The sequence below is a fragment of the Cyprinodon tularosa genome, unplaced genomic scaffold (assembly GCF_016077235.1).
Source record: "Cyprinodon tularosa strain WSP-4 unplaced genomic scaffold, ASM1607723v1 ctg874, whole genome shotgun sequence".
NCBI classification, from domain to species: Eukaryota; Metazoa; Chordata; class Actinopteri; order Cyprinodontiformes; family Cyprinodontidae; genus Cyprinodon; species Cyprinodon tularosa.
Genome location: NW_024039645.1, coordinates 537,874 through 563,591, shown reverse-complemented (window position 1 = coordinate 563,591; position 25,718 = coordinate 537,874). Strand labels below are relative to the sequence as shown.

Sequence of the window (25,718 nt, the reverse complement as noted above, 5' to 3'; positions counted from 1 at the left end):
TCACGGTGCGGTAAGCCTAGCGCCATTCTCCCCGCTTTACAAGCTAAATCAATGGGAACTACTAGACACATCTGCAATCAACAACAATTATTGAAGATTTCCAGATGACTTCACCATTGAAATTCACCAGAGCTATAGTGAAACTGACAATGCCCACGTGCATGGCAGCTGGATGCTGGAATACATCGGGTAAAAGTGAAAAAAAAGAGTTATTCCACCTTTCTGATTCCTGATCCTCCACGGACGGGTTGGTCGTTGGATCGCCAACTTGAAGAGGGAGGATTTGCCATCGAACTTCTGGCCAGAGAAAAAACCCGTAATATGTAGCCAACATTTGGAAGAAGAATGTTTTCAAGATGACTTGGATAATAGCGCGTTGTGACAAACACCAGATACAGCACTGGGACTTGATCAACAGCCGATACCGCACCGTGACTTAACTAACCAGTAGGTAATTAAAAACACTGATCATTTATTGAACAGGATGGAATCATTTCATATTTAAAGTACTTTCAGAAGTTTGAATTCTGAATATGAGCGGACTTTTCCTTTAAGTACATTTTTGGGGAAGAAATTGTGATTTCTTGGATTCCAGATATGCTGAAATGTAAACTGTCTCGACATTTTATGCAGTAAAATCATACCAGCATAGTTTTAGATGTTATACACAAAGAAGGGAGCTGTGTGTGTGTAACCTTCCCTCTGCTATGAGTTGTTTGCCAGCAGAGAGGCCGGGGGCTAAAGGGGCCCTGCCTGGGGTAAGCCGGCCTGAGCCAGAATGAAAGCAGGGGGGTGGGGGGTGGGGACCGAGCCAAAGCCGCTGCCTGGGAGTCTTGGCGGGGATCCAGGGGAATGTTCTGTGTGCCCAGGTTTGGTAGCCCCCCCCCGTCCTTCCCACTGCTCACTTTTGGCTAATTGGAAAGACGATGGTCGAAGAACAAGGGCATCACATATCCAGCGTAACGTCTCACTCCACAGGACTTGGGCTCTACTGCACTTCCTAAGCCTCAGGGTAACGCGGTGGCATGATCCGGGTGAGCTGAGGTCGTGGCCCTGGGTGCTAAAGTCGGGTCAACTGTGTGCTTATCTGCTCTGCTAATGACCTGATTACTAGCATGTTTGCTTCTGCAGCTTGAGTTTCTCTAAAAAGCTGCTGGAAGAGCAGTGTCACTTTTAGAGTTTAAACCTCAGAGTTTATGATGGTTTTTACCCACATTAGTGATGAGATGTCTGTTAATGAACAATGTAAATGATTAGTGTATTTTAGGGCTGAATCCAAAATAATCTATCAGTCCGTCGATTGTTTGTTTGATTAATCGATTAATAATCAGATATTTAATGTTCCTTAAAGAAGATTTTACACAGGAATGAAAGAGGTGAAACTAAAACATTTTTTTAAAACCTTAAATGTAAAATATTTATATATTTTTTCTAGGGCTGTCAAAATTAACGCGTTAACGCGAGATGATTAATTTCTGGAATTAACGCGATATTTTTTTTAACGCATTAACGCAGTCCCGCCCTGTTTTACCCACAATTCAATTGTCCGACATGAGCGAGATGGAGGAATTAGAAGAACCCGTCGGCCGGCTGGATGGACAGTTGGTGAATAAAAAAAACAAAGACGGGACAATAAATAAACATGTTGTGGTTTGCTCACACTGCAAGAAGGAATTTTCGTTTCACCGAAGCACCTGGAGCCTTAAATATCATCTTAATGCCAAACATTCCTTTGTTGGGGCTTCAACTTCAGCTGTTACGACACGCATGCGTCAGACCGCCCTCACCGAACGCAGGGCATTAAGTAACGGTCCGCTTTACATTCAGAAAATGTTAACCAGTTAGTTTGCCTTAATAACTGGCTAAAAGATGAACAAATAATAGTTAAAATGACTAGGGATGCACGATATAATCTGCCCCTATCGGTATCGGCCTTAAAACTGAATATCGGACATCGGCCACCCCACCGATATTTAACCCGACATTTGATCAGCTTCTGAGTTTCTAAAGTCAAAAAAAAAAAATAATAAAAAATACTACTTCTTCTTCTTCCTCAAAAACTTCTTTTTTACAGACTTAAAAACTTCTAAAGACGAGGGAAAAAATATTGATCCATTAAAATATCCCAATATCTTCATATGCTGATATATTGCCATTTAAAAACACCATATCAATCTCTTTTACTAATGAAATATTGCTATATGTCATCGTTATGCTACGAAATCCCCCGAAAATTCACAAAATTTTGCCATATTTTTATATGTTGATATATTGACGCGGTATCGATCTATTTTACTAACGAAATCTCACAAGAATTTGCAAAATATCACGAGAGTTTGTAACAGAACGATGAAATTTCATCAGATTTTGAAAGTAAAATAGATCGATACCGCGTTTTTAAAAATCTATTTGATATCAGCATATGAAAATATATTTGAGTATATTATTTTTCAAAGTGTCAGAAATGGATAAAAAAAACTGCTATTTTCAATGACTACTTATTTTTGTCCAGCTTTAACATCGGTATCGATATCGGTTATCGGCTACATGAGTTTTAAAATATCGGCATATCGGATATCGGCCAAAATCCCAATATCGTGCATCCCTAAAAATGACCTCATGTAATTGTTTAAAAGTCAAGCTGTTTGTTTTAAACGAAAAACATTCCATTCACCCATCCTGTATTTGCTAAAAAAAAAAAAGCAATGGCTAAGTTGCTACATAAAATGTGTATTTTTCAATAATATTTAGGTTTATGATTAATCAAAATTAATTCAAGAAACCTTGTGATTAATTAGATTAAAAATTTTTATCGTTTGACAGCCCTAATTTTATTCAATCTTTGTATAGTTGCTGCATAGTTGATGTATAGTTGATGGGGATTATTTCAATAATTAATTAATCACGAAATGTTTTGGGTCTAAAAAGAAGAGATTCCTACTGCATCACAAAACAGAGCTACCCTGTTTTGTTAGAAATGCTGTTGTTTTTCATACCCTTAAATAAACCATGAGACATGGTACAGGCAGGATCATGCTGTGTGAATGTCACAGTTCTTAATGTTTCTGAAAATATTCCCACTTTTCCATCCTTCCCTCTGAGCTGTTATCAGTTAGCCAGACGGCAACCATTCCTCTGTTTCCACGGTGTGAGGCTTTATTAACAGGCAGCCCAACTTTCACAGCCAAGTTTAACCACAGTTGGTTCTGAAAATATCTAAATATGTTCATATAAATAAACGACACTGTTGTCTTGACAGCTTGTTGTTGAGTTTGTAAAGCTTTAGCTGTGGTAATGACAGAGAGCAGGGTTCATTTAGCTGTTTTCCTGTTTAATGAGCTGCCATTGTGTTAAAAAGTTCCACATTGGTTTGGCACATGGGGAGTTTTTTTTTTTTTTTTTTTTTTGTTGGAGGCGAACCTCACAGCTCTTATTTCTAACATCCTGGTGAGATTTTACAAGGCTGGTGATCCTCAACATGTTGGAAATCAGTCCGTTAGTCAAACGCAGATCTGTCCACGTTAGAATATCTCTGCCTCATCTCATAAAGGATCTATAGCTCTGTGTTTTTCTTATGAATCCCCTTTGGATCAAACAATCGGCTTCACAATCCAAGCCTCCAGTCGGACGGCCGGTCGGGTTGAAGGGAACCCCAGCAGCGGCGTTGTTGTTGTCGTCTCTTATCAGCTGAGGAATTTCCATCAAGGCTGAGCAAACAGCAGCGTAGCTTTCACATGTCAGGAGCGGCTACTGAGGCTTCCGGGTAAAGAGGAAGTGTAGCGCCTGTGGCTTCTGGAAAGCCGCAGGATTGTTTGTGTTGGGAGAAAGTGACTTTACTACATTTTGTGGCTTTGGCCTCGGCGTCTTATTCTCATGTGTATTATTTCTGGCGTCGTAGGCAGCCAAGGCGTGACACTAAAACCTTTTTATTGCCCCTCTTTGCCCTTTTATAGGTTGTTTCTTCCTTTATCTCTCATTCTTTATTTAAAAAGCGTGTTGTCCTCTTCATATTCTACCATCTATTTATTTCCACCCTCTCCCTTCTGCGTAGTAGCCATCTTTAGACGCCATGGATCCAGGTGATATTAGAGTCCAGTTCCTTTCGGTTACGTTTTATTTTTAGCTCCCCAGTATGGTCTCCTTCTCATCTCGTCTCTCTGCCCCGTCTTGTTCTCCAGCGGCTGCCGTTTTTTTAATTGGGATCGCCCTGCATCGGCTTTCATCCCCCACCAGCGTTCCTCACCCACTGTACATGCAGACGGGCTAACTGGGACTGGATGTGTGTTTTTATGTGGGTGTTTCTGTTTGCATGCGCCAGCTTCTGTATTGGTCCTCTGTGTCTTCATGGTGGCGAGGCCTAAAGCCCCCTTTCAGTCCAACAGCAAAAACCTTCACTGAATCACAGCTTTTCAATCTTCTGAGACTTTTTCAGCCTGAATTAGGCCAACATTAGAGTTCAGACCTAAGTCTGCATTAAAGGATCAAATCCTGACCTGAAATGACATGTGAATTAAAGTAAGTTTAGACTCCAAACTATAGATCGGAAATACAGTTGTTTGTATTTGTATAACAGAAAGGCATTGAGGAATGCTTTTCAGGTGGAAACACTATTTTAAATGTAACCATGTCTGAATTATAGGTGATTAAACTAAGAAAAAATGAAAAATATTTAGCCTCGCCAAATTGCAAAACACCATGAAAGCCCATTTGAAACTCTGGATGAACCCTCAGACTTTATAGATCCACATCTTAACTATAACTCAAGCTAATTTAGACTGAATAAGTTGAAGCATGTTTGGGCAGTGTGCTAGGCGGAAATATGATTTTTGCACAATGCAAAAAGGACAAAAATGCATTTTTCCACTCATAAAAGGGAATCTGGTCAGAAAAATATGCTGATTTACTTCATTGGAGACGTTCTGCATAAGACAAAGCCTTTGCTCCTAAGATTGACTCGTTGTTTCATTGAAATTTACCAATAATATCACCAAACTGAATAGAAAAAAATAACAGAGTAACCTTATGTAACACATGCCGGTTACATCACCTGAAATGGTCTCACTGTTACCCCCGACCCCTCCTTGGAAAGGTCTGAAAGAGTTGCACATGACAGGTGGAATTTTAAATCTCATTTTATTTGTTTAGACAGCTATAAAACAAACAGTATTTGTGAAAAAAAAACAACAACTTTGAAACATGTTTTAGAAATTTTAAAGCCCTATTTGAAAAGCGTGTGGATGAAACACCATGTGACTGTTTTGGCCATTTCTATGAATAGATAAACGTGAGCAGGTGTCAGTTGGGCCCGGTACCGGGCCGGCCGGGCTGAAGGGGTTAAACAAAGAAAGGGCCTCTCTCTCTCTCTCTGTAGTTGCAGGGAGTCGTTCAACTGATTTCAGAACCATTAAAAAATAAAAAATACCAGACTGATACGAGATTTACTGATTTATTGCTTAATAAAAAAAATTCTGATGTTGAGTGGATCGTCACAAACAGCAGACCTCTGAGGCCAACAGCAGCCAGGGCTAACGTTAGCCCGTCTGCAGCAGTCAGGGTAACGTTAGCCCGTCTGCAGCAGTCAGGGTAACGTTAGCCCGTCTGCAGCAGCCAGGGCTAACGTTAGCCCGTCTGCAGCAGTCAGGGTAACGTTAGCCCGTCTGCAGCAGTCAGGGTAACGTTAGCCCGTCTGCAGCAGCCAGGGCTAACGTTAGCCCGTCTGCAGCAGTCAGGGTAACGTTAGCCCGTCTGCAGCAGTCAGGGTAACGTTAGCCCGTCTGCAGCAGCCAGGGCTAACGTTAGCCCGTCTGCAGCAGTCAGGGTAACGTTAGCCCGTCTGCAGCAGTCAGGGTAACGTTAGCCCGTCACAAACAGCAGTCAGGGTAATGTTAGCCCGTCTGCAGCAGTCAGGGTAACGTTAGCCCGTCACAAACAGCAGTCAGGGTAACGTTAGCCCGTCTGCAGCGGCCAGGGCTAACATTAGCCCGTCTGCAGCAGCCAGGGTAACGATAGCCCGACACCAGCAGCCAGGGGTAACGTTAGCCCGACACCAGCAGCCAGGGCTAACGTTAGCCCGACACCAGCGGCCAGGGCTAATGTTAGCCCGACACCAGTAGCCCTCTCTCTGCATAGCGGTGTGTGAAGTACCTCTGGCTCTGATGGACGTTTTTTGTTTTATTTGGCAAAATATTCACTTGATTTGTTTTTATCTGACTGTGTTTGCTTTATTCCGCCATTAGATGAAAAAAGTTAATATTGTTGAAATGCAGCTACAGGCGAGCTGAGCATGTGGTGATGTCATCAGTACGCTTCTGTTCCAATTGACCCATATTTATGCTGCTAGTTCGGTTCTCCCAGAGTCCAGACTTTCCTGTGTTCTTCTCAAGAACGGACTTGGCAAGGACACAAGTCCGTACTCGTGTTCTAGTGAATTGAGAAACGGCCATAGTCTTTAGCTGTAAACACAAATAGCTTGGTAGCTGCCACTAATCAGTAGTGCCATGATGTTGATTCTTAACTTATTTCTAATCGGATGCTAACAGTGTGAAGTGCATGATAGACATGGATTGAAAGCTCAGGAAGATGCAGAGGGACTGTGCAGTAATATGTTCAGCATTCCTTGTATCTCCAGAGGATGACTCCTCCCATCAATCTGACCCAAAGCCCTGCAGGTACCGCTCAGGTGTCCTGGGACAGACAGCTTCTAGTTGAATAAAACCGAACTTCCAGTCTGAAATGCATTTAACAGAGAAACCTGTGAACAGATCCGGCTCCATCGGCAGCTGTGAAAATCAACATAATGACTCATTTATTTCAATAACTGTACCTGAGCAATTCCACCCGTGACCTGTTGATGAGGGATGATTAAATGACATGCTGTGGCCTTGTGAGACTAAGCGCACTTCTTTATTCACATGAAGTATAAATCTGATGCTGGAACAGCAGCACAGAAATAATCTATAGTGCTGAGGAAGTGCTGCTGTCAGCACTGCAGAGAGCCGGAGGAAGATCCAGCTTAATGGAGGGTCAGCTAAGGTCAGGAGGAGAGCAACTTTGGCTCAGACGCTGCAGATCTGAAGATAACTGGGAGCGTATCAGTGCTTTGGACGCGTCTTTAGTAGGAAATCTGCTGATTAATAAGGTAATCTATAGTTCATTGATTTTTATCGATCCACCAACAATTAGTTTATAATAGGGATGCACGATATTGGGATTTTGGCCGATATCCGATATGCCGATATTTTAAAACTCATGTAGCCGATAACCGATATCGATACCGATGTTAAAGCTGGACAAAAATAAGTAGTCATTGAAAATAGCAGTTTTGTTATCCATTTGAATTTTCGGGGGATTTCGTAGCATAACGATGACATATAGCAATATTTCATTAGTGAAAGAGATTGATATGGTGTTTTTAAATGGCAATATATCAGCATATGAAGATATTGGGATATTTTAATGTATCAATATTTTTTCCCTCGTCTTTGTAAAAAAGAAGTTTTTGAGGAAGAAGAAGTAGTATTTTTTTTATTTTTTTTATTTTTATTTTTTTTTAGACTTTAGAAACTTAGAAGCTGATCAAATATCGGGTTAAATATCGGAGGGGTGGCCGATGTCCGATATTCAGTTTTAAGGCCGATACCGATAGGGGGCCGATTAGATCCTGCATCCCTAGTTCATAAGCAGCTATTTTCTTAAAACCCTGGTTTTATTTTTTGTATCACAAGTCTTACGATTATTTTCCCAGTCAATTAATCTTTTGCTTATTTTTCCGATTAATTGACGATAATCAGATAGCAAAAGATTATGCTGGAGAAGATTCTCAGTCATCCAGGTCACGGTCATTCCAAAAAAGTAAAAAAAAAAGCAATCCACTGGACTTTGTTTCCGAATCTGAAGAGGTTTCTCTTCCATCCAGGAAGATTTTTCAATTCAAAATGTCAGAAATAGCGTTTAGTTCCAGGTTTTATCCAGCAGCCCAACAAAGCCTGGTTTTAGTTTAGAAAACATGCAAATAGAAACAGATGAACGGGTCCTCCACTTTGGAATGGGTGTGGTTTGGCTTCTTTGTTCGCCTGCAATGCCCCATACCTGTCTATGTCTCTGAAAGGGGGGTCATTAGATGGAATTGTTGGCCCTCTCATTAAGGTTGGTTATTCTGTTGTTATTAAAAAGTGTGAAACAATACCACAGTTTGAAACGTTCTATGTTCCTGTAGAACTGTAAAGAACTCAGATCTAAAAGGCAAAATCATAAACTTTTTAAATGAAATGAAATGTAGGATTTTTTTTAATAGATCATCCTAATTTTGTAAAAGACCCCAGGGAATAAATTGTTAATAATTTAACCAATTAATTAAATTAACTGTTTTTGTCAATTTTTTTCTTTTCTTTTTGGTATATCAGGATTATGGGTTTTTTTTTTGCTCTTAATTCAGAGGGGTGTCATTCAGGCAGCGTAGTGGGTGGCAGGCCCTCTAATAAAACCCTATTATATTCATTATGATTCATTCATTTATTTAAATTTGCAGCATTATGCCTGCCATGCAACCTTTTTGCTTTTGTTGAGGATTGATATATTAGTTGTTAAAAGTTCATTTTCTAAACAAACGTTAGCGCTGCTCTTTTAGCCAAAGCTGGAGCGTTATTTTAGTTTTTTATAGTTTAAATGCTCCAATGATTGACCGTCCGTCTGTTCGATGTTTGGCTCCTGCCATGCGTAGCAATGACAACTGCTTATTTTTCTGTCTTTCATTGAGATGTTTTATTTATATATTTGAGTGTTTTTATATCAGTTAAATGAAACCATAGTGGTTGATTTTTTTTATCTCTCTGTTTGCTCTGTTGAGCTGCTGCTAAGCCAAAGGAAATAAATGCTTAGTTTCATCTGGCCCTCAGGCGAGCTATCGAACTAGTCTGACTCACCCACTCAAAGCAGCTCTTTGTTCAAAGAACTTGTCTTATTTTACCACTTTGTTGGCCTAAAACTCAGGTTTCCATTCAGTCCTTTTTATCCTTTTCTCCTTTATTTATTCTATCGTTCTTATGTTCAACTTGAATAGTTTTGCTTCTCAAAATACACAAATATACGTGTATTTATTGTGAAATTATGAAACATATTTATACGTTTCAAGGCTCTAAACTCGTCAACGCATCCGTCACTGATGAGTCGGGGGGGCATTGCTACAAAACCAAAGTTAAAGGTTTCTTATTTTAGTTTCACCACAAGCTGCTGGAAACAAAAATATAGTTTAATCTGGGGCTGCAATTAACGATTATTTGGCAAATATGCCAGTCTTATGTTTACATTTTATCACTGGTGCACTTTAAAAATGGAAATGTCTTGAGAGTTTTACTGAACGAAATTTCTTTTTGTACACTCTGTGTTTACAAAATGACAAGTCTGTATAAATCAATTAATCCTTCAATAATTTTTTCGATTAATCTATTAATCATCGGCTAGCTAAAGATTCCTTAAAGATTTTTTAATGAAATTAAAACAGGTGAAACTAAAACATTTCCACTTGAGGAGTTCCGGATAGGCTTATTGATATTAAGCTTATTTTTTTTTTTTTTTTTTACAATTTATGTATAATTGCTGCTCTGTCAGCTAAAGGCATGTTTTCCAATCTAGTTAACAATTCATCTATTTCTAAATTAGTTGACAATTATTTAATAACTAATTCATTCGATTAATTGTTTCAGCATTAATTCCAAAACTATCAGGAAGACATGAAATAATTTTTAAAAATAAAACTAAGACCTTAATTGGTATTAAAATGTCTTAAATCAGTCTTTCATAGGTCTTATTTTTTAATACATCATAAATAATTTTTGTAATCTAAATAAAACATTAAAATTGACAATTTTTTTTATTTAAAAAAAAACAATTGGCTCTCCATTATTGGTTCCGTCCCGATAGCGGAACCAATAAAGCGTTGTTGCGGCCGGGACATTTGGGAGATGCACCATTAACTTTTTGTCTGGTAAATATGAGCAAGTGTAAATGTAACCAAAATTGTCTCCAGCCAAGAGTTTCCTCCATGGCTAAAACCAGGGAACATACATGAGGCTCAGTGGATTTAGTGCAAGAAGTCATTCAAGCTCAGAAAGATGGGAATTAAGGCAGTGGAGTCGCACATGCGAAGCACGAAACACAAAGCGTCAAAATGGAGTTACCGAGAAACAGCCGGTATTTCTCAGTTTAGTTCCACCCTTGTCTCTGCAACGCCTCCACTTATCACCAAATCAAACATACTAAGAAAACCATACAAAGAAAAATAGCTGCAAAAAGACTTAGCATTGGTTATGTTGGGGCTTTAAAACTGATTTGTTTTGTTCCCTGCTAAAACAAAGTTTGTGAATTCAGTTAAATAATTGTTCAAATATATCTGTCATTTGTGTGTTTTTAGCTTTCTTCCTGGATGGGAAGCTTTTCAACATTTGAAACATTAGTGCAGTGGTTTATGTTAAAATAAACATTTGGGTTAAGTTGCTGCAAGCAGATTTTTCTTGTATTTCTTGTGAATTTGGTCTTAAATTTTAATTTCAAGTGGCATTAAAAAGTCTTAAAAAGTCTTGAATTTAACTTGGCTTTTACTGTAGGAACCCTGATACACACATTTTTATATCAGACAGTTAAATTTTTATTTGTTAAATTGAATTTTAAGTTTATATAAGATGATGTGAAAGTTCTTACTGCAGCCTGCACTGTATTATCTACTCGGCTAACACATCGATAATCGTCTGCATTTTTCCAACCAGACAGTTTTTCTCCTGAATCCTGCCTGTTTTTGTTTTTACTTAAACATTACATTGAAACTTAGCTTGGCAAAGAACAAAGTAAACCAAACTCTGGAGGAAAAGCTTGATGTGCTAGCTGTCTGCAATGGTTTCCTCTGGTTTAGAAGTCATCATGCATAATTTATGCAGCTGTGACTTGGCCTTCATGCAACTGTACAAGCGTGAATTGCGTATATATGAACTCAGTTCTAAGTCGTCCTCCCTGTTCTCTGACTCGCCTTTTGTTGTCAAACAGCTGAGGGAAGCGAGCAACACAAGGAAGAGAACCATTTGATGGAAGAGAAGAAAAAGAAAAAGCAAGAAGAAAAGAACAAGAAGGAAATCACTCAGAAAAAGGTGATTCTCACATTTTTACACAGATGATGGTTTTTATCTCATTAATCTCTGCTGGGTTTGGAGAATTATTTCACCTAAGCACCGTTTTATGTGTGCATGTCCTTAAACATTAATGACTTTATATTTAAATCCAATTTTTTTTATTTATTATTTAAGCAAGGTTTATTTTATTTTCAGTATCCAAATGTGCAATACAAATTCTGGAATCATCACCCACCCCTTTTAGTCCCGCCCCGTCCGGCGTCATTCAGTTATAACCCAGAGTAAAAATAATAATAAAATAATTCTAATAATCAAATAAATAATTAAATTGATTAAAAAAATATATAAGAAATAAAAAAGGGGGGGTTTAAGGTTAAAGCCTTCTACACCAAACCAAGCTTCTGCCGCCCTGGCGTCCTCTTCCACAACATCTTCATCCCCGCTTTCCTCCTCTAAATAAAAAATGGATGACGGAGGAGACTCATCCACGACCTCCGACACTAAACTCTCCTCCTCTTGCATGTTTCCGCTGTCCATAGCGTTCCTTGACAGCGTCGTTTCTAAGTCACCAATTTAGTGCTTCTTGGTCCCAATGGAATTTCCCATTGGGAACCTGCTAGCACTAAGATGCTAACTGGTTAGCAAGATGCTTTCCACAAACCGGCTTCAACCAAACTTACTTGCGAACCTTCCGCCACAACAATCGACCAATCACATTCACTTTATTTGGAAATGGTTGGAACAGCTGCTTCCCTACGACTTTAAACTTTAATGTATTTCAACGGGTTAATTGAGCCTCTAATTTCTCCACAAAGTTTAAAAATGGTTGAATAGAGTTATAATATAGATGCTCTCACAGTGTATCTAATCTAATCTAGTTTTAATGACTGCATAACATCTTTAATCAATGAGCAGAAGCAGGAGGGGAGGCTTCCTCCGTTTGAACAGTATTAACCTCCTTGCTAGTAAGGTAGAGGATGCTACAACATTTGTCTGATTGGCATGTAGATGTGCACCAGCTGGAAACGACGCCAATACTTGCAGTCAGGGGAGAAGGTTCTAGTGGGTTTTGGAGGATAGTGGCTAGAGCATCAAATATAGATTTCCAGAAATGTCTTTTTGATCTATTCTATTCTCTCCTTCTGCAGGCTGCTGATCAGAAACCCAAAGGTGAGTGTTTTGATCTAATAAGCTTCAGCAGCATTTCATTTTAACTGCTCATTAACTTAAAACAACTTCACCTGTTAGTTCTTCTTAAAGCTTTTTTTTTAAACGCTTATACCTGAAAGCAAAAGGCAGTTTTCAATGAATTTGTTCATTTATTGTCGGGGAGCAAAGAAAAAATGTAGGATTTAAGAATTCTTGGTTTCATCCAAACAGCCCAAACCGTCACACTGCCGTCTCCGTGTCTGAGTGTAGTAATTATCTTTTCTTAAAACGCTGTTAGTTTAACATCAGATGTAAAGTCACCTGCTGGAAGGCCTCATTTTTCTCTTTTTAGTCCACTAGATGGTTTCCCATCATTTTGGGGCTATTATGAGACGCTGTTAGCTCGCAGTAGCCGTGTTTCCATTCAACTGAAATCTGAATTTTCATCAAACTTATAATATTAGCATTTTTTTATATGTAGTTCTAACAAATTAACCAAGCACCATAAAGGCGTCCCATGTCGTCACGCATGGCTGTAGTAAACAGGAAGTAGAGGCTGCGTTCTGCACGGACCACAGGCCAGTAATGGAGGACAGTTTTAGTGAATGTGATGCTATCAGGAAAATTTTCTTAAGATGTCGTTTAATAAAGGTGATACTGCTTGTTTACATGCATGATAGGAAGACGGCGATGGCAGAAACAGCTGATCAGTCATCTGAGGACAAGTTTGCTACGTCACGCGTTTTGTGCATCAACCCTTTTTCTCATCAACCAAAGACCAACTCAATAGAGCGTTAAAAGGAACATTCGGTCAATGGATCATTATTTAAACCTAAAACTAATACTTTCACCGTGATTTAATGAATTTAGGGTTAATAAGTAAAAAATAAAAACAATAATTTTCATTGCGACCCCCCGCGACCCGGTTCCGTATAAAGCAGGAGATGATGATGAATTTTCATTGCTATTAATGAGTCCGGGAGCGGCCATTTTTGCCCAAATATAGTAGAATTACGCATTTAAAATGGACCATATAGCGACGCTTTAAAGTATAATATTCTCGTACTTTTATTGAACGACAGCAATAGAAAAGAGAACTTTTAATTTTCAATGGAGCGCTCCATTGAAAGCTGCATGCTTGTTCAATTGTTGTTGCCATTTTCCTTATCGTACTTTCTCCAGAGTCGTGCACTCCCTCAAAACCCGCCCACTTTGCGTCCAGAAATTTAAAACACATCTCTGAGTTGTGATTGGCCCGCCAGTTCTAGGGCCTGGGGAATTGATCGAGGCTAGACAAACTCACAGGCAAGAAGGATTTTGGCCGCTGGCAGGTGGGGCTAGTTTACTAGGCTAGCAATCAACAATTATTGAAGATTTCCAGAGGATACTTCTGAAAGTGCTTTAAATCTGAAATGATTCCATCCTGTTCAATAAATGATCAGTGTTTTTAATTCAGAGTAATTTTCATGTGAATGTGCTTTACTGGAGGCATCCATGTTTGTCAAAGAACACTACTGCCACCTACTGGTTAGTGACGTCACGGTGCGGTATCGGCTGTTGATCAAGTCCCAGTGCTGTATCTGGTGTTTGTCACAACGCGCTATTATCCAAGTCATCTTGAAATCATTCTTCTTCCAAATGTTGGCTACATATTACGGGTTTTTTCTCTGGCCAGAAGTTCGATGGCAAATCCTCCCTCTTCAAGTTGGCGATCCAACGACCAACCCGTCCGTGGAGGATCAGGAATCAGAAAGGTGGAAAAAAACTTGTTTTTTTTTTCCAGAAGTCCTCTGGAAATCTTCAATAATTGTTGGTGATTGCAGATGTGTCTAGTAGTTCCCATTGATTTTGCTTGTAAAGCAGGGAGAATGGCGCTAGGCTTACCGCACTGTGACGTAGTATATAAATATCTGGCTGGCTTGCCAAATATGGAAGCAGTTGTACTGCGTTATGTAGTCCTGTTTCTGACCTTATGCTCACTTAGCAACACAGAGAATGCAGCATGTAAACAGAGTCTACATACTGGGAGTCACGTACGAATCTTGGCAAAAACAGGGTTCTTGCTGGCTGACTCACACGCAATCAGGTCATAAGCTAAGAGATTTCCAGGAAGAGCGTCCAGTCGTGCACGTGCATCCACACAGTGGGATGTGGAAACTATAAATGCCGCCCAGAATTAATTGAAGGTGGGGGATAACAGAATTTTTGACGACGCGTTGCTGGATGTATGAAGAGTTTAAAACAGCTGTATGAATTCGGTTTTGTAATTAAATGTGTCCCCCCTCCGGATGATAAATGGTGTGAATCGTGGCCTTCTTTTCTGTCATAAGGGAATGCTACCAATGAGCTTCCATAACGTCACTGCTGGAAGATGGCAGGAGGGAGGGGTTACTATATTTGGGCAAAAATGGCCGCTCCCAGACTCTGTGATCTCGACAAAAATTTTTTATTTTTTTACTGATTAACGCTAAATTCATTAAATTATTGCGAACGTGTTAGTTTTAGGTATAGATGACGATCCATTGATTATTCGTTGCAGACGGGACTTTTTCTTTATATAAAAACCTTCCATGATTCAAGTTTGCACAGTTTAATGATGAATACTGAGCTTTACACTGGGCCACTTTCTGCTGCTCCTCTAAAGTAACATTTCCCTTCAAGGTTAGAGCTTTAATACAAACGGTTTATGATGTAAACAGCTGCAACATTAAGAGGAGGCAGGTTACATGCAGGTTTTTTTTTTTTATGGGGTAAATAGAGCAGAGATTTTTTTCTCTTCCTTTGTTTAACTTTGATGTCTGCTGGTTTCTTCTACAAAAACAGTCTCGCTTTGCTTTTCCCGTGTTGCTCAACATGTTCATGACGGCATGAGGGCTCGTCTTTGATTAACCAGAGCGTGTTTGTCATCTGTTCTCTGGGAAATGTTATGATTAGAGTCTATTGGTTTCCTGTTGTTATGCTGATTGATTGTCAGCATACATCAGCTGACACTTTGGTGGTTTTCCTTTTGGTTGCATGTTTCCGCTAATTGATCTAGATAATAGGAATTCACTTCCCCTGTTGGTTATTTACAGTTGTTTGAAGGACTATTTGCTTCCTTACAGATTTTTTGTTGCTGCACTATGATGTTTTGGTTCATAAAACAGGTTTTTATCTTATTAAATGCGGATAAAATATATTTAAGATAACTATTTAATCGTTGCATGTAGCTACCCCGCGGTTTCGTCGTACAATGTATGCTCGGCTTTAGCTTCAGAGGAAGATCATGGAGGTCAGACATAGTTCTTGACTTGCATTGTAGTGTGGAAGCAGACCACGCTTCAATATGGAGCATAAATCAAAAATAACTGCGACGTACAACCGTTTTGTTATTGTTCTTTTCTACAGAAAGCCGACTGCTTTATTTATTTCATGCAAAGGGATAAAACTTTAAAATTACAGCCTGTCTTCATAGAGAGGCCCAGCTGGGGGTCGCAGACTAAAGAGGAAGAAACTTTAGCCAGATATGAATGATAATGAAGAATGAAAGCAGTGAAACATTTGGGTTCTTTGTTGTCGATGAAAACAGGGAAATAACTAAATGTTCAACCTTGGAGTGAATACAGAGGAGGGCTGATGACGCGGGCGTCGGTTAGACTCCATGAAAGATGGAGATGGACTTGGAACGCCATCCTGAACGTCTGCACCATGGATACGCGTGCGGACAGACATGAAAAGGACGGGAGGAAATAAGGCCAGTTTGAAAAAACTAATCAGTTAGAGAGCCATCAGGACTCGACCCCCCCACCCCCGCATCTATCTCCAATATATTTTAAATGGAAGGTGCCGTCAGCCGGTCAGGGATTGCTTTTTATGCATGGCTCTAAATAACAGAGCTGGGGGTGTATATGTATGTATTTATATGCAGAGAAGGGAGGAAATCGGTACGAAGCAGTGATTTGTGTTTTTCCATCCATATCGGCGCATTCTGCCATCCTCATACACTTTCAGGAATTCATAGCAGCATCCACCCCCCCCTCTCTGCAGGCCCTCCTCGGACCCAGGCATTCAATTTGTTTGCGGTAATCGATCTCGGTTTCATATGTATGAAAATGAGATAAAGCTTTGGCGCGCTGGAATTAACTTCTCTGCCCCCTATTAGGCACGGAGCTTCACCAAATGCAGGGTTTCTAGACGCCCCAGCCCACTTCCCCCAACACATTTAGGCTGGACCCCCCCACAGTGGGAGAATAGAGATAGAATGAAGCAGAATGATGAAAAAGGGGTCCCTATGTCCTCCAGCAGTCTAAGCCTATAGCAGCAGAACTATAGAGATAGCTCAGGATATAAGGTAAATTATATCAGAGATTGTTGAATAACAAAATTAATGTGATATAAAAATGAAAAAAAGGCCATGATATTGCCTAGCTATAGATTTGTGATATATATTACAACCCTGAGCAAAATACAAACTTCTGTTTTTGTTTTAAGGGGATTTTATGTGATAAAATGACGCAATTAAAAGCATCTTTTTGACAGGAAAATATAAGCTTGTTAGTAAAAGTTAAAATTGGTTCACTCCATTTATAGGGGAGTCCCCCCGTCCCTCAGTGAGGTCTAGAAACACAAGATCTATGTCAGCCATTCAGCAAATATCCTGCTACATGGCTGTACATCTTATTTTGGCATTTGACCAATTAGATGAGCCTTTGAATGATATATTACCTAATGGAAATTAAGTTGAAAAAAAGTTAACAAGTTAAGAAATAAAGGTAAAAAAATCAGATTGAAAAGTTAAAAAGTTAGTTAGCCTCGTTAACAATTACGTTTAGGTTTATAAGCTAAAACATGTTAGTGCCAGTATCAGCATTAGTGTCTCTAAAGTTATGTTGGACCAAAAAAAATGTGTTTTTCATTAATTTCTTCTAGAAGCACTTTTGGCGTTTCTTGTTATTATATTGACATAAATTTTTGCCATCAAAATATCCATATTTATTTAATGTTACAAAGGTAATAAGGTCTTGTCCTGTATTCCAATAACTATTGGCTTGAAATGTTGATTTTCAAAGTATTTCACTGAGCGCCCTATAAAGGGTTGAATTGGGTTGCTTTGCTACCTGGCGCCGTCGCTTTAAATGTCTGAGAGGCTAGAAAGCGAAAGTAAAACCCTCACATTTGCTCCTGACGTCGGATTCATTTTCACCCGCTCTCCACGTCTGAGGAGAGACGTATTTGCACGGTGTCGCCATGGTGATAACAGCATTATATTTTTCAAAGCGGCGACAGACTCTCTTAAAAACCCAAGAGCGTCCCCTCGTTTTGTATCGGATTAATTTGCGATTTCACATGCTATTAATTGCGTCAACATTTTTTTAAAGCGGGATTTCATGAATCGCAATCTAATTAGGGGCTAATTTACGCCGGCTTTCTGCTTCCCTTCGCCCCCCCCCCCCCCTTCCCTTAAGTTAACCACATTCATAAACACACAATTAATTAATACCATATAGCCTGTGAATTATGTCCAGTAGATTTGACTGCGAGGCGTAATTGTTTCTCTACCATCTTCTGTTTGCTCTCTCAACATGAGGAATGGAGAGGATGAACAATGAAGGAAACGATGCGTTCCTCGCCGTTTATTCATGTTGTATGAGGGCTCGCACGCCACAGACATAGGAACCCCCCCGAAACATACCCCTCTACTCAGCATTAAGCTGCTTCATGTCAAACAGCAGGCAGATTAGCAGCAGCAGCCCAGTGTTCTGAGTGGCAGTTGCTGCTGTGCTTTGCTGCGTCGTCAGAGTCCCAGTGTTTTCTATAAAGGTTAAAAGGCTTCTTTTCTTCCCGGAGGCACAGAATCAAAACGCTTTCGGTTTCGCTTTTCCTGTCTTTACTGTATTTATTTTAGTTGTATCTCGGAGAACTTTAATCGATCCATTGTATGCTTTCTTTCACCTGCTTAGCAGAGGTGGGTACATTTACTTGAGTAACTTTTAGGGAAAAAAATGCTGTTAGAAGTAGTTTAATCTTTCCGTACAGTAATTATCTTTTACTTATAGATATCTGGGAATATCTGGAAACTACTACCTACAATGAACTTCAGCTCTTCAGAGATCAGATTTAAAAAATGGTAAACAGTTGATAATATTGCTGGAGGTTCTTATAGGGATTGCTTTCTGCAAAAAGGTTAGTTTTATATTATGTTTAAAAAGTGTGAGATTCTAATGCCTGTTTTTTTACGTTATTAGGGCACAAATTGATTTATCGTCAAATGGAGTATAGAGACTGTAAAACATGCCTTTAGCTGAAAGAGTGACTCAATTAGAGCAGGAATTAAAAAAGTAAACATTTAGCATTTAAAGGAAAAGTCTGGTCAGAAAATAAAAATGAATGGATCACTATTTATACCTAAAACTAATACTTTCGCTGTGATTTAATGAATTTAGCGTTCATTTTCATTGCGATCACTGAGTCTGGGAGCGGCCATTTTTGCCCAAATATAGTAACCCCTCCCTCCTGCCATCTTCCAGCAGTGACGTCACGGTGCGGTAAGCCTAGCGCCATTCTCCCCGCTTTACAAGCTAAATCAATGGGAACTACTAGACACATCTGCAATCAACAACAATTATTGAAGATTTCCAGAGGACTTCACCATTGAAATTCACCAGAGCTATAGTGAAACTGACAATGCCCACGTGCATGGCAGCTGGATGCTGGAATACATCGGGTAAAAGTGAAAAAAAAAAAGAGTTTTTCCACCTTTCTGATTCCTGATCCTCCACGGACGGGTTGGTCGTTGGATCGCCAACTTGAAGAGGGAGGATTTGCCATCGAACTTCTGGCCAGAGAAAAAACCCGTAATATGTAGCCAACATTTGGAAGAAGAATGATTTCAAGATGACTTGGATAATAGCGCGTTGTGACAAACACCAGATACAGCACTGGGACTTGATCAACAGCCGATACCGCACCGTGACTTCACAAACCAGTAGGTGGCAGTAGTGTTCTTTGACAAACATGGATGCCTCCAGTAAAGCACATTCACATGAAAATTACTCTTAGTTAAAAACACTTATTTATTGAACACTATGTAAAAATTTAATATTTAAAGAACTTTCAGAAGTTTGATTTTTGAATATGAACGGACTTCCTTTAAAACTGTCCATCTAGGCTCCCATCTACCATTCAGCTTTAATTTCTCTGGTTTTTACCGGTTTATGTTGAATCATTGAAAGAACCATAGTGTAAGGTCCTAGTGAACAAGGAGTCTATATCTGCTATGGTTTGGTAAAGAAAGGGATCAGAAATAAAGTCAATGTTTGCATTGTTTTATTTTGGTCTAATTAAAGTCTGGCCTTTCTTTTCTCTCCGTTTTTTATCGTTTCTTTAAGTGGATTTTTTTATCATCTCTTCTCTAAACTGGTCTTTGGAAGCAAACCGTCCCTAAAATGGCAGCAGAGTTGATTAAAACACTGGAGAAATGTATTTTTTTTTCATAACTTTTTCTGCCATTCCAGACCAGAAGAATTACCCCATTGTGTAGAGCATATAAGCCTGCACGTTATGTCCATCCCTCCCCCCTCCACAAACATGACTGCATAATAAAGTAGCTCTGCAGACAATAGACAGAGGAGATGTGGGAACCTGCACCACCAGGCGCTAAGCTCAGGGAGCCAAACCTTTTCTTTTTTCTTTTTGTGCAACACGGTCTGATCTCCTCACCGGTCTGTTTTGAATTTCCAATTAAAGGTTTGATTCTCTCATGTGTTTCCATTCGCCCATTGTTTCTCACTCGTGTTCTTCTCCCTGAGCCGTCGCTATATCTTCCTTACTTGCTCTTACAAAGTGTAATTAACCAGTTAGTATCCAGAAAGGCCGTAATTAAAACTTGTGGTTGGGGAGGAAACCTCAGCAGGAGGCTTTAATGGACTTTCATCACTTGATCCTTGTGCTTATTTAATTAGCTTTCGTCTTCAGGGCAAGGGGTGCGCTGCTTTTCCCGCCACGCGCTGCACTACGGTCCATTATTGGCAAAGTATTCAACCTGCTACTGAGAACGTTACCATCTGCAACACGGGGATAAACATTTAAAAGGAACATTGCACATTTCTAACCAGTTCCCCGAACACTAGCTTTGGTTAGTAAAGGATTTCTCTTTATTGTCTAAGATTTACAGACATCTGGCAGTAAAATGGGGATATTTCACTAAAAATAAACACTAAACCATGGTGGGTGTCACTACCCGATCCGTACCGTCAGCTCATTTGCGCATTCAGATATACATTGGGGTCGCTCTTGATTTTCTTTTGTAAAATAGACCTTAATTTCGTTTCTCCACCCCAAAAATAGTAAGCATACTAAAACACAAGGTTTTAAAGGTTAATTATGTATTTCCTGAAAACATAAATGCCTTAAAATCCTTTCTGCTATATCACTCCTTTGTGTCCGATCTGCACCAGGAATGGGATACTGTGCTATTTCTGGGCAGGGGGGGGATCTACCATCAGTTAATACTAGGCAGTTGCCTAAAACCACAAGTTCCTGGGGGCCCCATAAAACTTTTTAATACAAATATTCCTTATTTGTGGACATTAATTATGTTTCTTTTTTGGCTAAAATGCCATCAGAACGTTTATATTAAGTGTGTCTCGGCCCCCCGTCAGTGTCCACCATATTGGATCAGTCCATTTGCTGCACATGTTCAGAAAGGTCCAAACAGACAGCAGCAAACCATTTGAAAACAAACCATGCAAAGAGCAGTGTTGCCAACTTAGCGCTTTAGTCGCTATATTTAGCCACTTTTCAGACCCCTCTAGCACTTTGATTTCTAAAAAGCTCCTAGCGCCAAATCTAGAGACTTTTTTCTGCTACTGGAGACTTTGGAGGCAACATCTAAAAGCAGCGAACTCTGCTCTCCAGAGCGAGTAGATTGGTAACCCCGCCTCCTGCTCTCCTCTATATTGTCTGCTGTCATGATTCATGCAGCTATTATTTCATCCAAATGAAAAATGGAGAACAGATAAGCAGATCATGGCTTGTCTACAGTGAAAAGAAGGACTGGGTTATTTACTTTGGCCTTTTTGGAAACACAGGAAGGAGCAATCAGCTAAGTGAGCTTAGTGCTTGGAAAAAATCTTTCATTCCTTTAGAGACAGCATGAAAAGTCAGCTGAGTACAAAACATAGAGAGGAAAACAAGAAGAAAAGGGACAAGAAGAGAGGGACAAAAAACTTGAATAGAATAAATAATTCTATTAAAATGTCTGTATCTAGGCCCCAAATTTCCTAAATCCACTTTATCCGTTTTATTTTTTCCTTTCGTGTTCACTTTATGGTATAGAGTGCATAATCTAAAGAAAGAAACAACTAAAATGCAGATAAACATTGTTTAAACATATTTTGCTGGACTGCTTTGATCATGTCCCATGATGACGTCAGAAAAGCAATTTATTGAAGGAAATGTAAAAAGCAACAACATTGTCTCTGTAATGTCATAAAACACGTTTTTAAAGACGTGTATTACCATTCTTTAGAGAGTTATGGATAGAAATAAGTCATTTTAGTACCATAATTACATAATTTATGGACACCGGGATGTATATCTGTCCGTGCATGCGTAGGACGGATCATCCTCTGGATCGGATCGGGTATCAAACACGTATTACAGCAACGGTAGCTGCTGTGTGTCAAAAAGCCTCTACTAAACAGATTTAACAGTCATTTGGGGTATGGAGCATTGCAGGCAAACAAAGAAGCCAAATGACCCCCCATTCCAAAGGGATGGATCCGTTCGTGCGTTCCAGTTTGCATGTTTTCTAACCAAAAACCAGGCTTTGTTGGGCTGCTGGATAAAACCTGGAACTCAGCACTATTTCTGACATTTTGAATTAAAAAAGCTTCCTGGATGGAAGAGAAATATCTTCAAAATTGGAAACAAAGTCCAGTGGATTGATTTGTTTATTTTTTTTGGAACGACTGTGACCTGGATGACTGAGAATCTTTTCCAGCATGTAATTTCCCTCTGGGATTATTAAAGTATGTCTGATTCTGATAAAGAAGCTGGTGGAATAACTCAGATAGATCAGACAGGCTAGCATTCATTCGCTGCGCTGTTATCCAGATGGCGAGTAAATGTCGTGAATCTGATCTGAAGTGAATCAGAAATGTTCAACGCCACCTGCAGCCATTCTGTTACCGTGGGAGCGAGTCAGAGTCCCACTCTGCCCCTCGGCTGACACTGATGGGATTGGTAGAAGTGCTTGGAGACCCTCATAAGCTCCTTTTCTTTTTGCCCTGATTTTTATCTTTTCTTCTGGCATGTGAACTTCAGCTCCTGAGGAAGTGAATGTAGCTATAAATTAATGCTATTCCCCCTTCCTGTCTCTGTTATTGGCGCACCTCCGCTTTCCTCCGAGCTTCTTTAGTTTGTTGGCAGGCACGGCAGAAAACCTCACCACTCTGAATTCAGAGTGTCTGTGCTGACCTGTGCTTCCATGTCACTGTGTGCTTCCTTACTGCCTCAGCAGCTCTAAAGAGAACAGTTTGGCCTCTAGGGAGGGTTACCCTGATTTAAGGTTTTGTCCTCCATCTTTCTTTTTATAGACTCTTTCCATTGAGTCGGGTATAAAGGATCTGTCATGGAGTTTTAAACAAACTTTGGTTACGTTTAAAAGAACTCGTATCTCCTAATTGACAATAGTTTGTGGATTCTTAATTTTGAGGGTCCAACCTTTTCCTAAAAAACTTTAAACGATGAAGACAGGATTTTTTGCTGCTTGTTATAGATGTTAGAAGAGAGGAATGACCTTTTCAAATAGTGTCGACCCTTTTTACACTTGTTCAGCTCCAGGCTGTACAAGGCTGCTCAGCTACTGGATGAACCCTGAAGAACCACAGAAGGCTTAGAATCATAAGCGTCGTTAGACCTATTTAAGGGTGGCTTCAGTCATCCTTTCTTTGGCATTAGCCACCCTATAATTATTTTACGATTTAAAAAAAAAATATTTTTTTTTTCTGTATTTATTTTTTCCTCATATTTTCCCAAAACAAATGCAGTAAAGCACCGAATAAAAGCCATAAAGAAGACAAGTTAATCTGAACAATCATAGGCGTAACTTCCTTAAGGACTGGCGTGGACATGTCCCCACCAATATTTTGTACACGTATTTTGCTTTCGGTGCTGTGTATATCTGATTAAAACCCCATTCATGCCGCTCCTCAGAAAGAAAATAAAAAAAGTTCTCCCCGCTGCTCACCGTCCACAAACCCCGACAAAAAAACTCAGAAAAAAGAATCTGTTGCCTCTCGCTTTCTCCCCATCACCCCCCTCCGCCCTCTCCCCATAACACCTGTCGCTTCCCTCCAAAAATGCATTCAGGGACAGCAGTGGACTCAGACTTGCAGGTGAGAGGGACTTGTTGAAATATTAAGACCTAATTTTAGTCAGGAGAGGCTTGGGTGCACTGGGTGCACTGGGTGCACTGGGTGCAGCGCAGCGTACAATAGCCTATGATGGGTTAACGGGTCGGGTTGCGGGTTAAATATCAACAGGTCGGGTCGGGTCCGGATTTGAATTGAAGATATCCGCGGGTGACGGGTCGGGTTCGGTAGTCATCCTAACGGGTTCGGGCGGGTGCGGGTTGGTAAAACTCGACCCATGCAGGTCTCTAAGCTACACTACATTCAGTATCGTTGCCATAGAAACAGACAACAGCGCCAATATATCAGAATTATACTAAAACACACGCAAATAATTTCCCACATAAAAAACAGGACTTTCAGTCCATTACAGTTTTCCGTTTTTAGAGGGTTGTTTATTTTGCGTTTATTAAGTGATGGCTGTGGTATATTAGCTTTCACTGCTATAAGCTTTCGCAGCAGTGATTGATTAATTTAAACACCTGCTCTGCTGATGGTCTATCGGAGTTGGTGTTTAGGTTGAACATAAAGAACACCTTTTATTTGAAGCTTCTTGTAGCTACTGTTTTAATCCCGGCTTCACTTAAAACTTTTTCCTGACTTTGATAGTGTTGCCATTCAGTAGCAAGCACTGCGCCCCTTTTTCTTTTATATGTACATTTAAGATTTAGCGTGTTATGTTGACAACTCATGAGCAAGCTGCTTTTTGCAATCTAGCAGGTAAGGATAGGATCTTGCAGGTGTGACGTCACTCTGCAGGGGGTCCAAAGATAAAAGATTTAAACAATTTTGGCATTGGAATTTCAGATTTAAGGGAGTTAGAAAATCACTTAGTAAAAGTGCAAATAATAAATCTGATTACCGATTACTTTTAAGCTGGTTGAACATACTGCGACAGACTGGTGACCTGTCCAGGGTGATCCCACCTCTCACCCAGAACGTGGCTAGAGATATGCACCAGCACCTCCTGATCCCACTGAGGGATAAGGTTAAAGAAAATGGATGGTTGAACATAGTCCGCTGATTCTATCAAATCAGTATTGATACCCTGCTGGTGGATGTTCTTGACAGAAAGACGGAGTTGCTTAATCATATTCTGCTTAAGGCCCCATAAGATCTTGTCCGAGTCCTGGTTTAAAAGTAAAATAATTTTAAAAAGTGACCTAAAATTGACCGTCAATAAATGTTCTATAAAATTGATATATTTATTTGATTTCTTTCATTTGTACTGTCTGTTTAGATTTATGTAATATTTTTGGCACAAAATATATAAGTGAATATTGTAACAGTTATGTTTTCAACTGTAAGCATTAAATTGATAAATGTTATTCGCATTTTTTTGGCTTTATCCTTTCCAACAAAAAAAAAGGCGTCGCGCAGGTAGCTCCTTTTCCTTATGAGCCGTCCCCACCAACTTTCAACACAAAGTTACACCCTTGTCTTAGACAACGCCTTAGCAGGTGCACTGAAAAAATTTCGGCGCGCGCTCTTCGCGCGCAATATCTCCTAGAGGCTGAGCCACCCTTGTCTCTTAAACCTAGAGATGCCCCTGCTTAGAATCCAGCAGAAAGAGCCTCGAACGTCTGGATATTTTCCTCTAAGAGCAGGATGACGATTAGGGCTGCTAATAGATTAATTGATTAATAATCAGATGGCAAAAGTTTCCTTAAAGAAGTTTTTTTTTTTGTTTTTTTTTTTTACAGATTAACCCCTTAAACCCTGAGGGTCTTAGGAGCAAATTCCACATATTGAAGTACAGCTCCCAAACTATAAAATGCGATTACAATTGCTCCACATATTCTCATTATCAGTTCGTATGAAATCGTACGAAAAGTTATGCCCACTATTTCATACGTTTTGGACGTTTTTCCTCAAAAAAAAAACAGATCAGTGCGCATGCACTGGCAGAGAGAAAAAAAAAGCAGATCCGCGCACGGACGTAACAATTGGAAAAACAGTGCAATAATTACTTCTTCATGTCTCTAACTATGTTGCTTGCTGTTTTATATCTTAGGGTTAGGTGCAGGGTTAGGGTTAATTGTATGTTAAATTCTGTTAT

General features: G+C 39.7%; 1 protein-coding gene across 2 annotated transcripts in view; it reads left to right on the top strand.

Annotated features, from left to right (window-relative positions):
* Positions 1–25,718, top strand: part of LOC119775511 (trinucleotide repeat-containing gene 6C protein-like) — a 69,152-nt gene that overhangs the window by 4,748 nt on the left and 38,686 nt on the right. For both annotated transcript variants that reach the window (XM_038273499.1, XM_038273501.1), the window contains exons 2-3: positions 11,035–11,135; positions 12,266–12,287. In XM_038273499.1, the coding sequence (XP_038129427.1) occupies positions 11,073–11,135; positions 12,266–12,287 (85 nt within the window). In that variant the 5' untranslated portion in view covers positions 11,035–11,072. The remainder of the gene's footprint in view (positions 1–11,034; positions 11,136–12,265; positions 12,288–25,718) is intronic.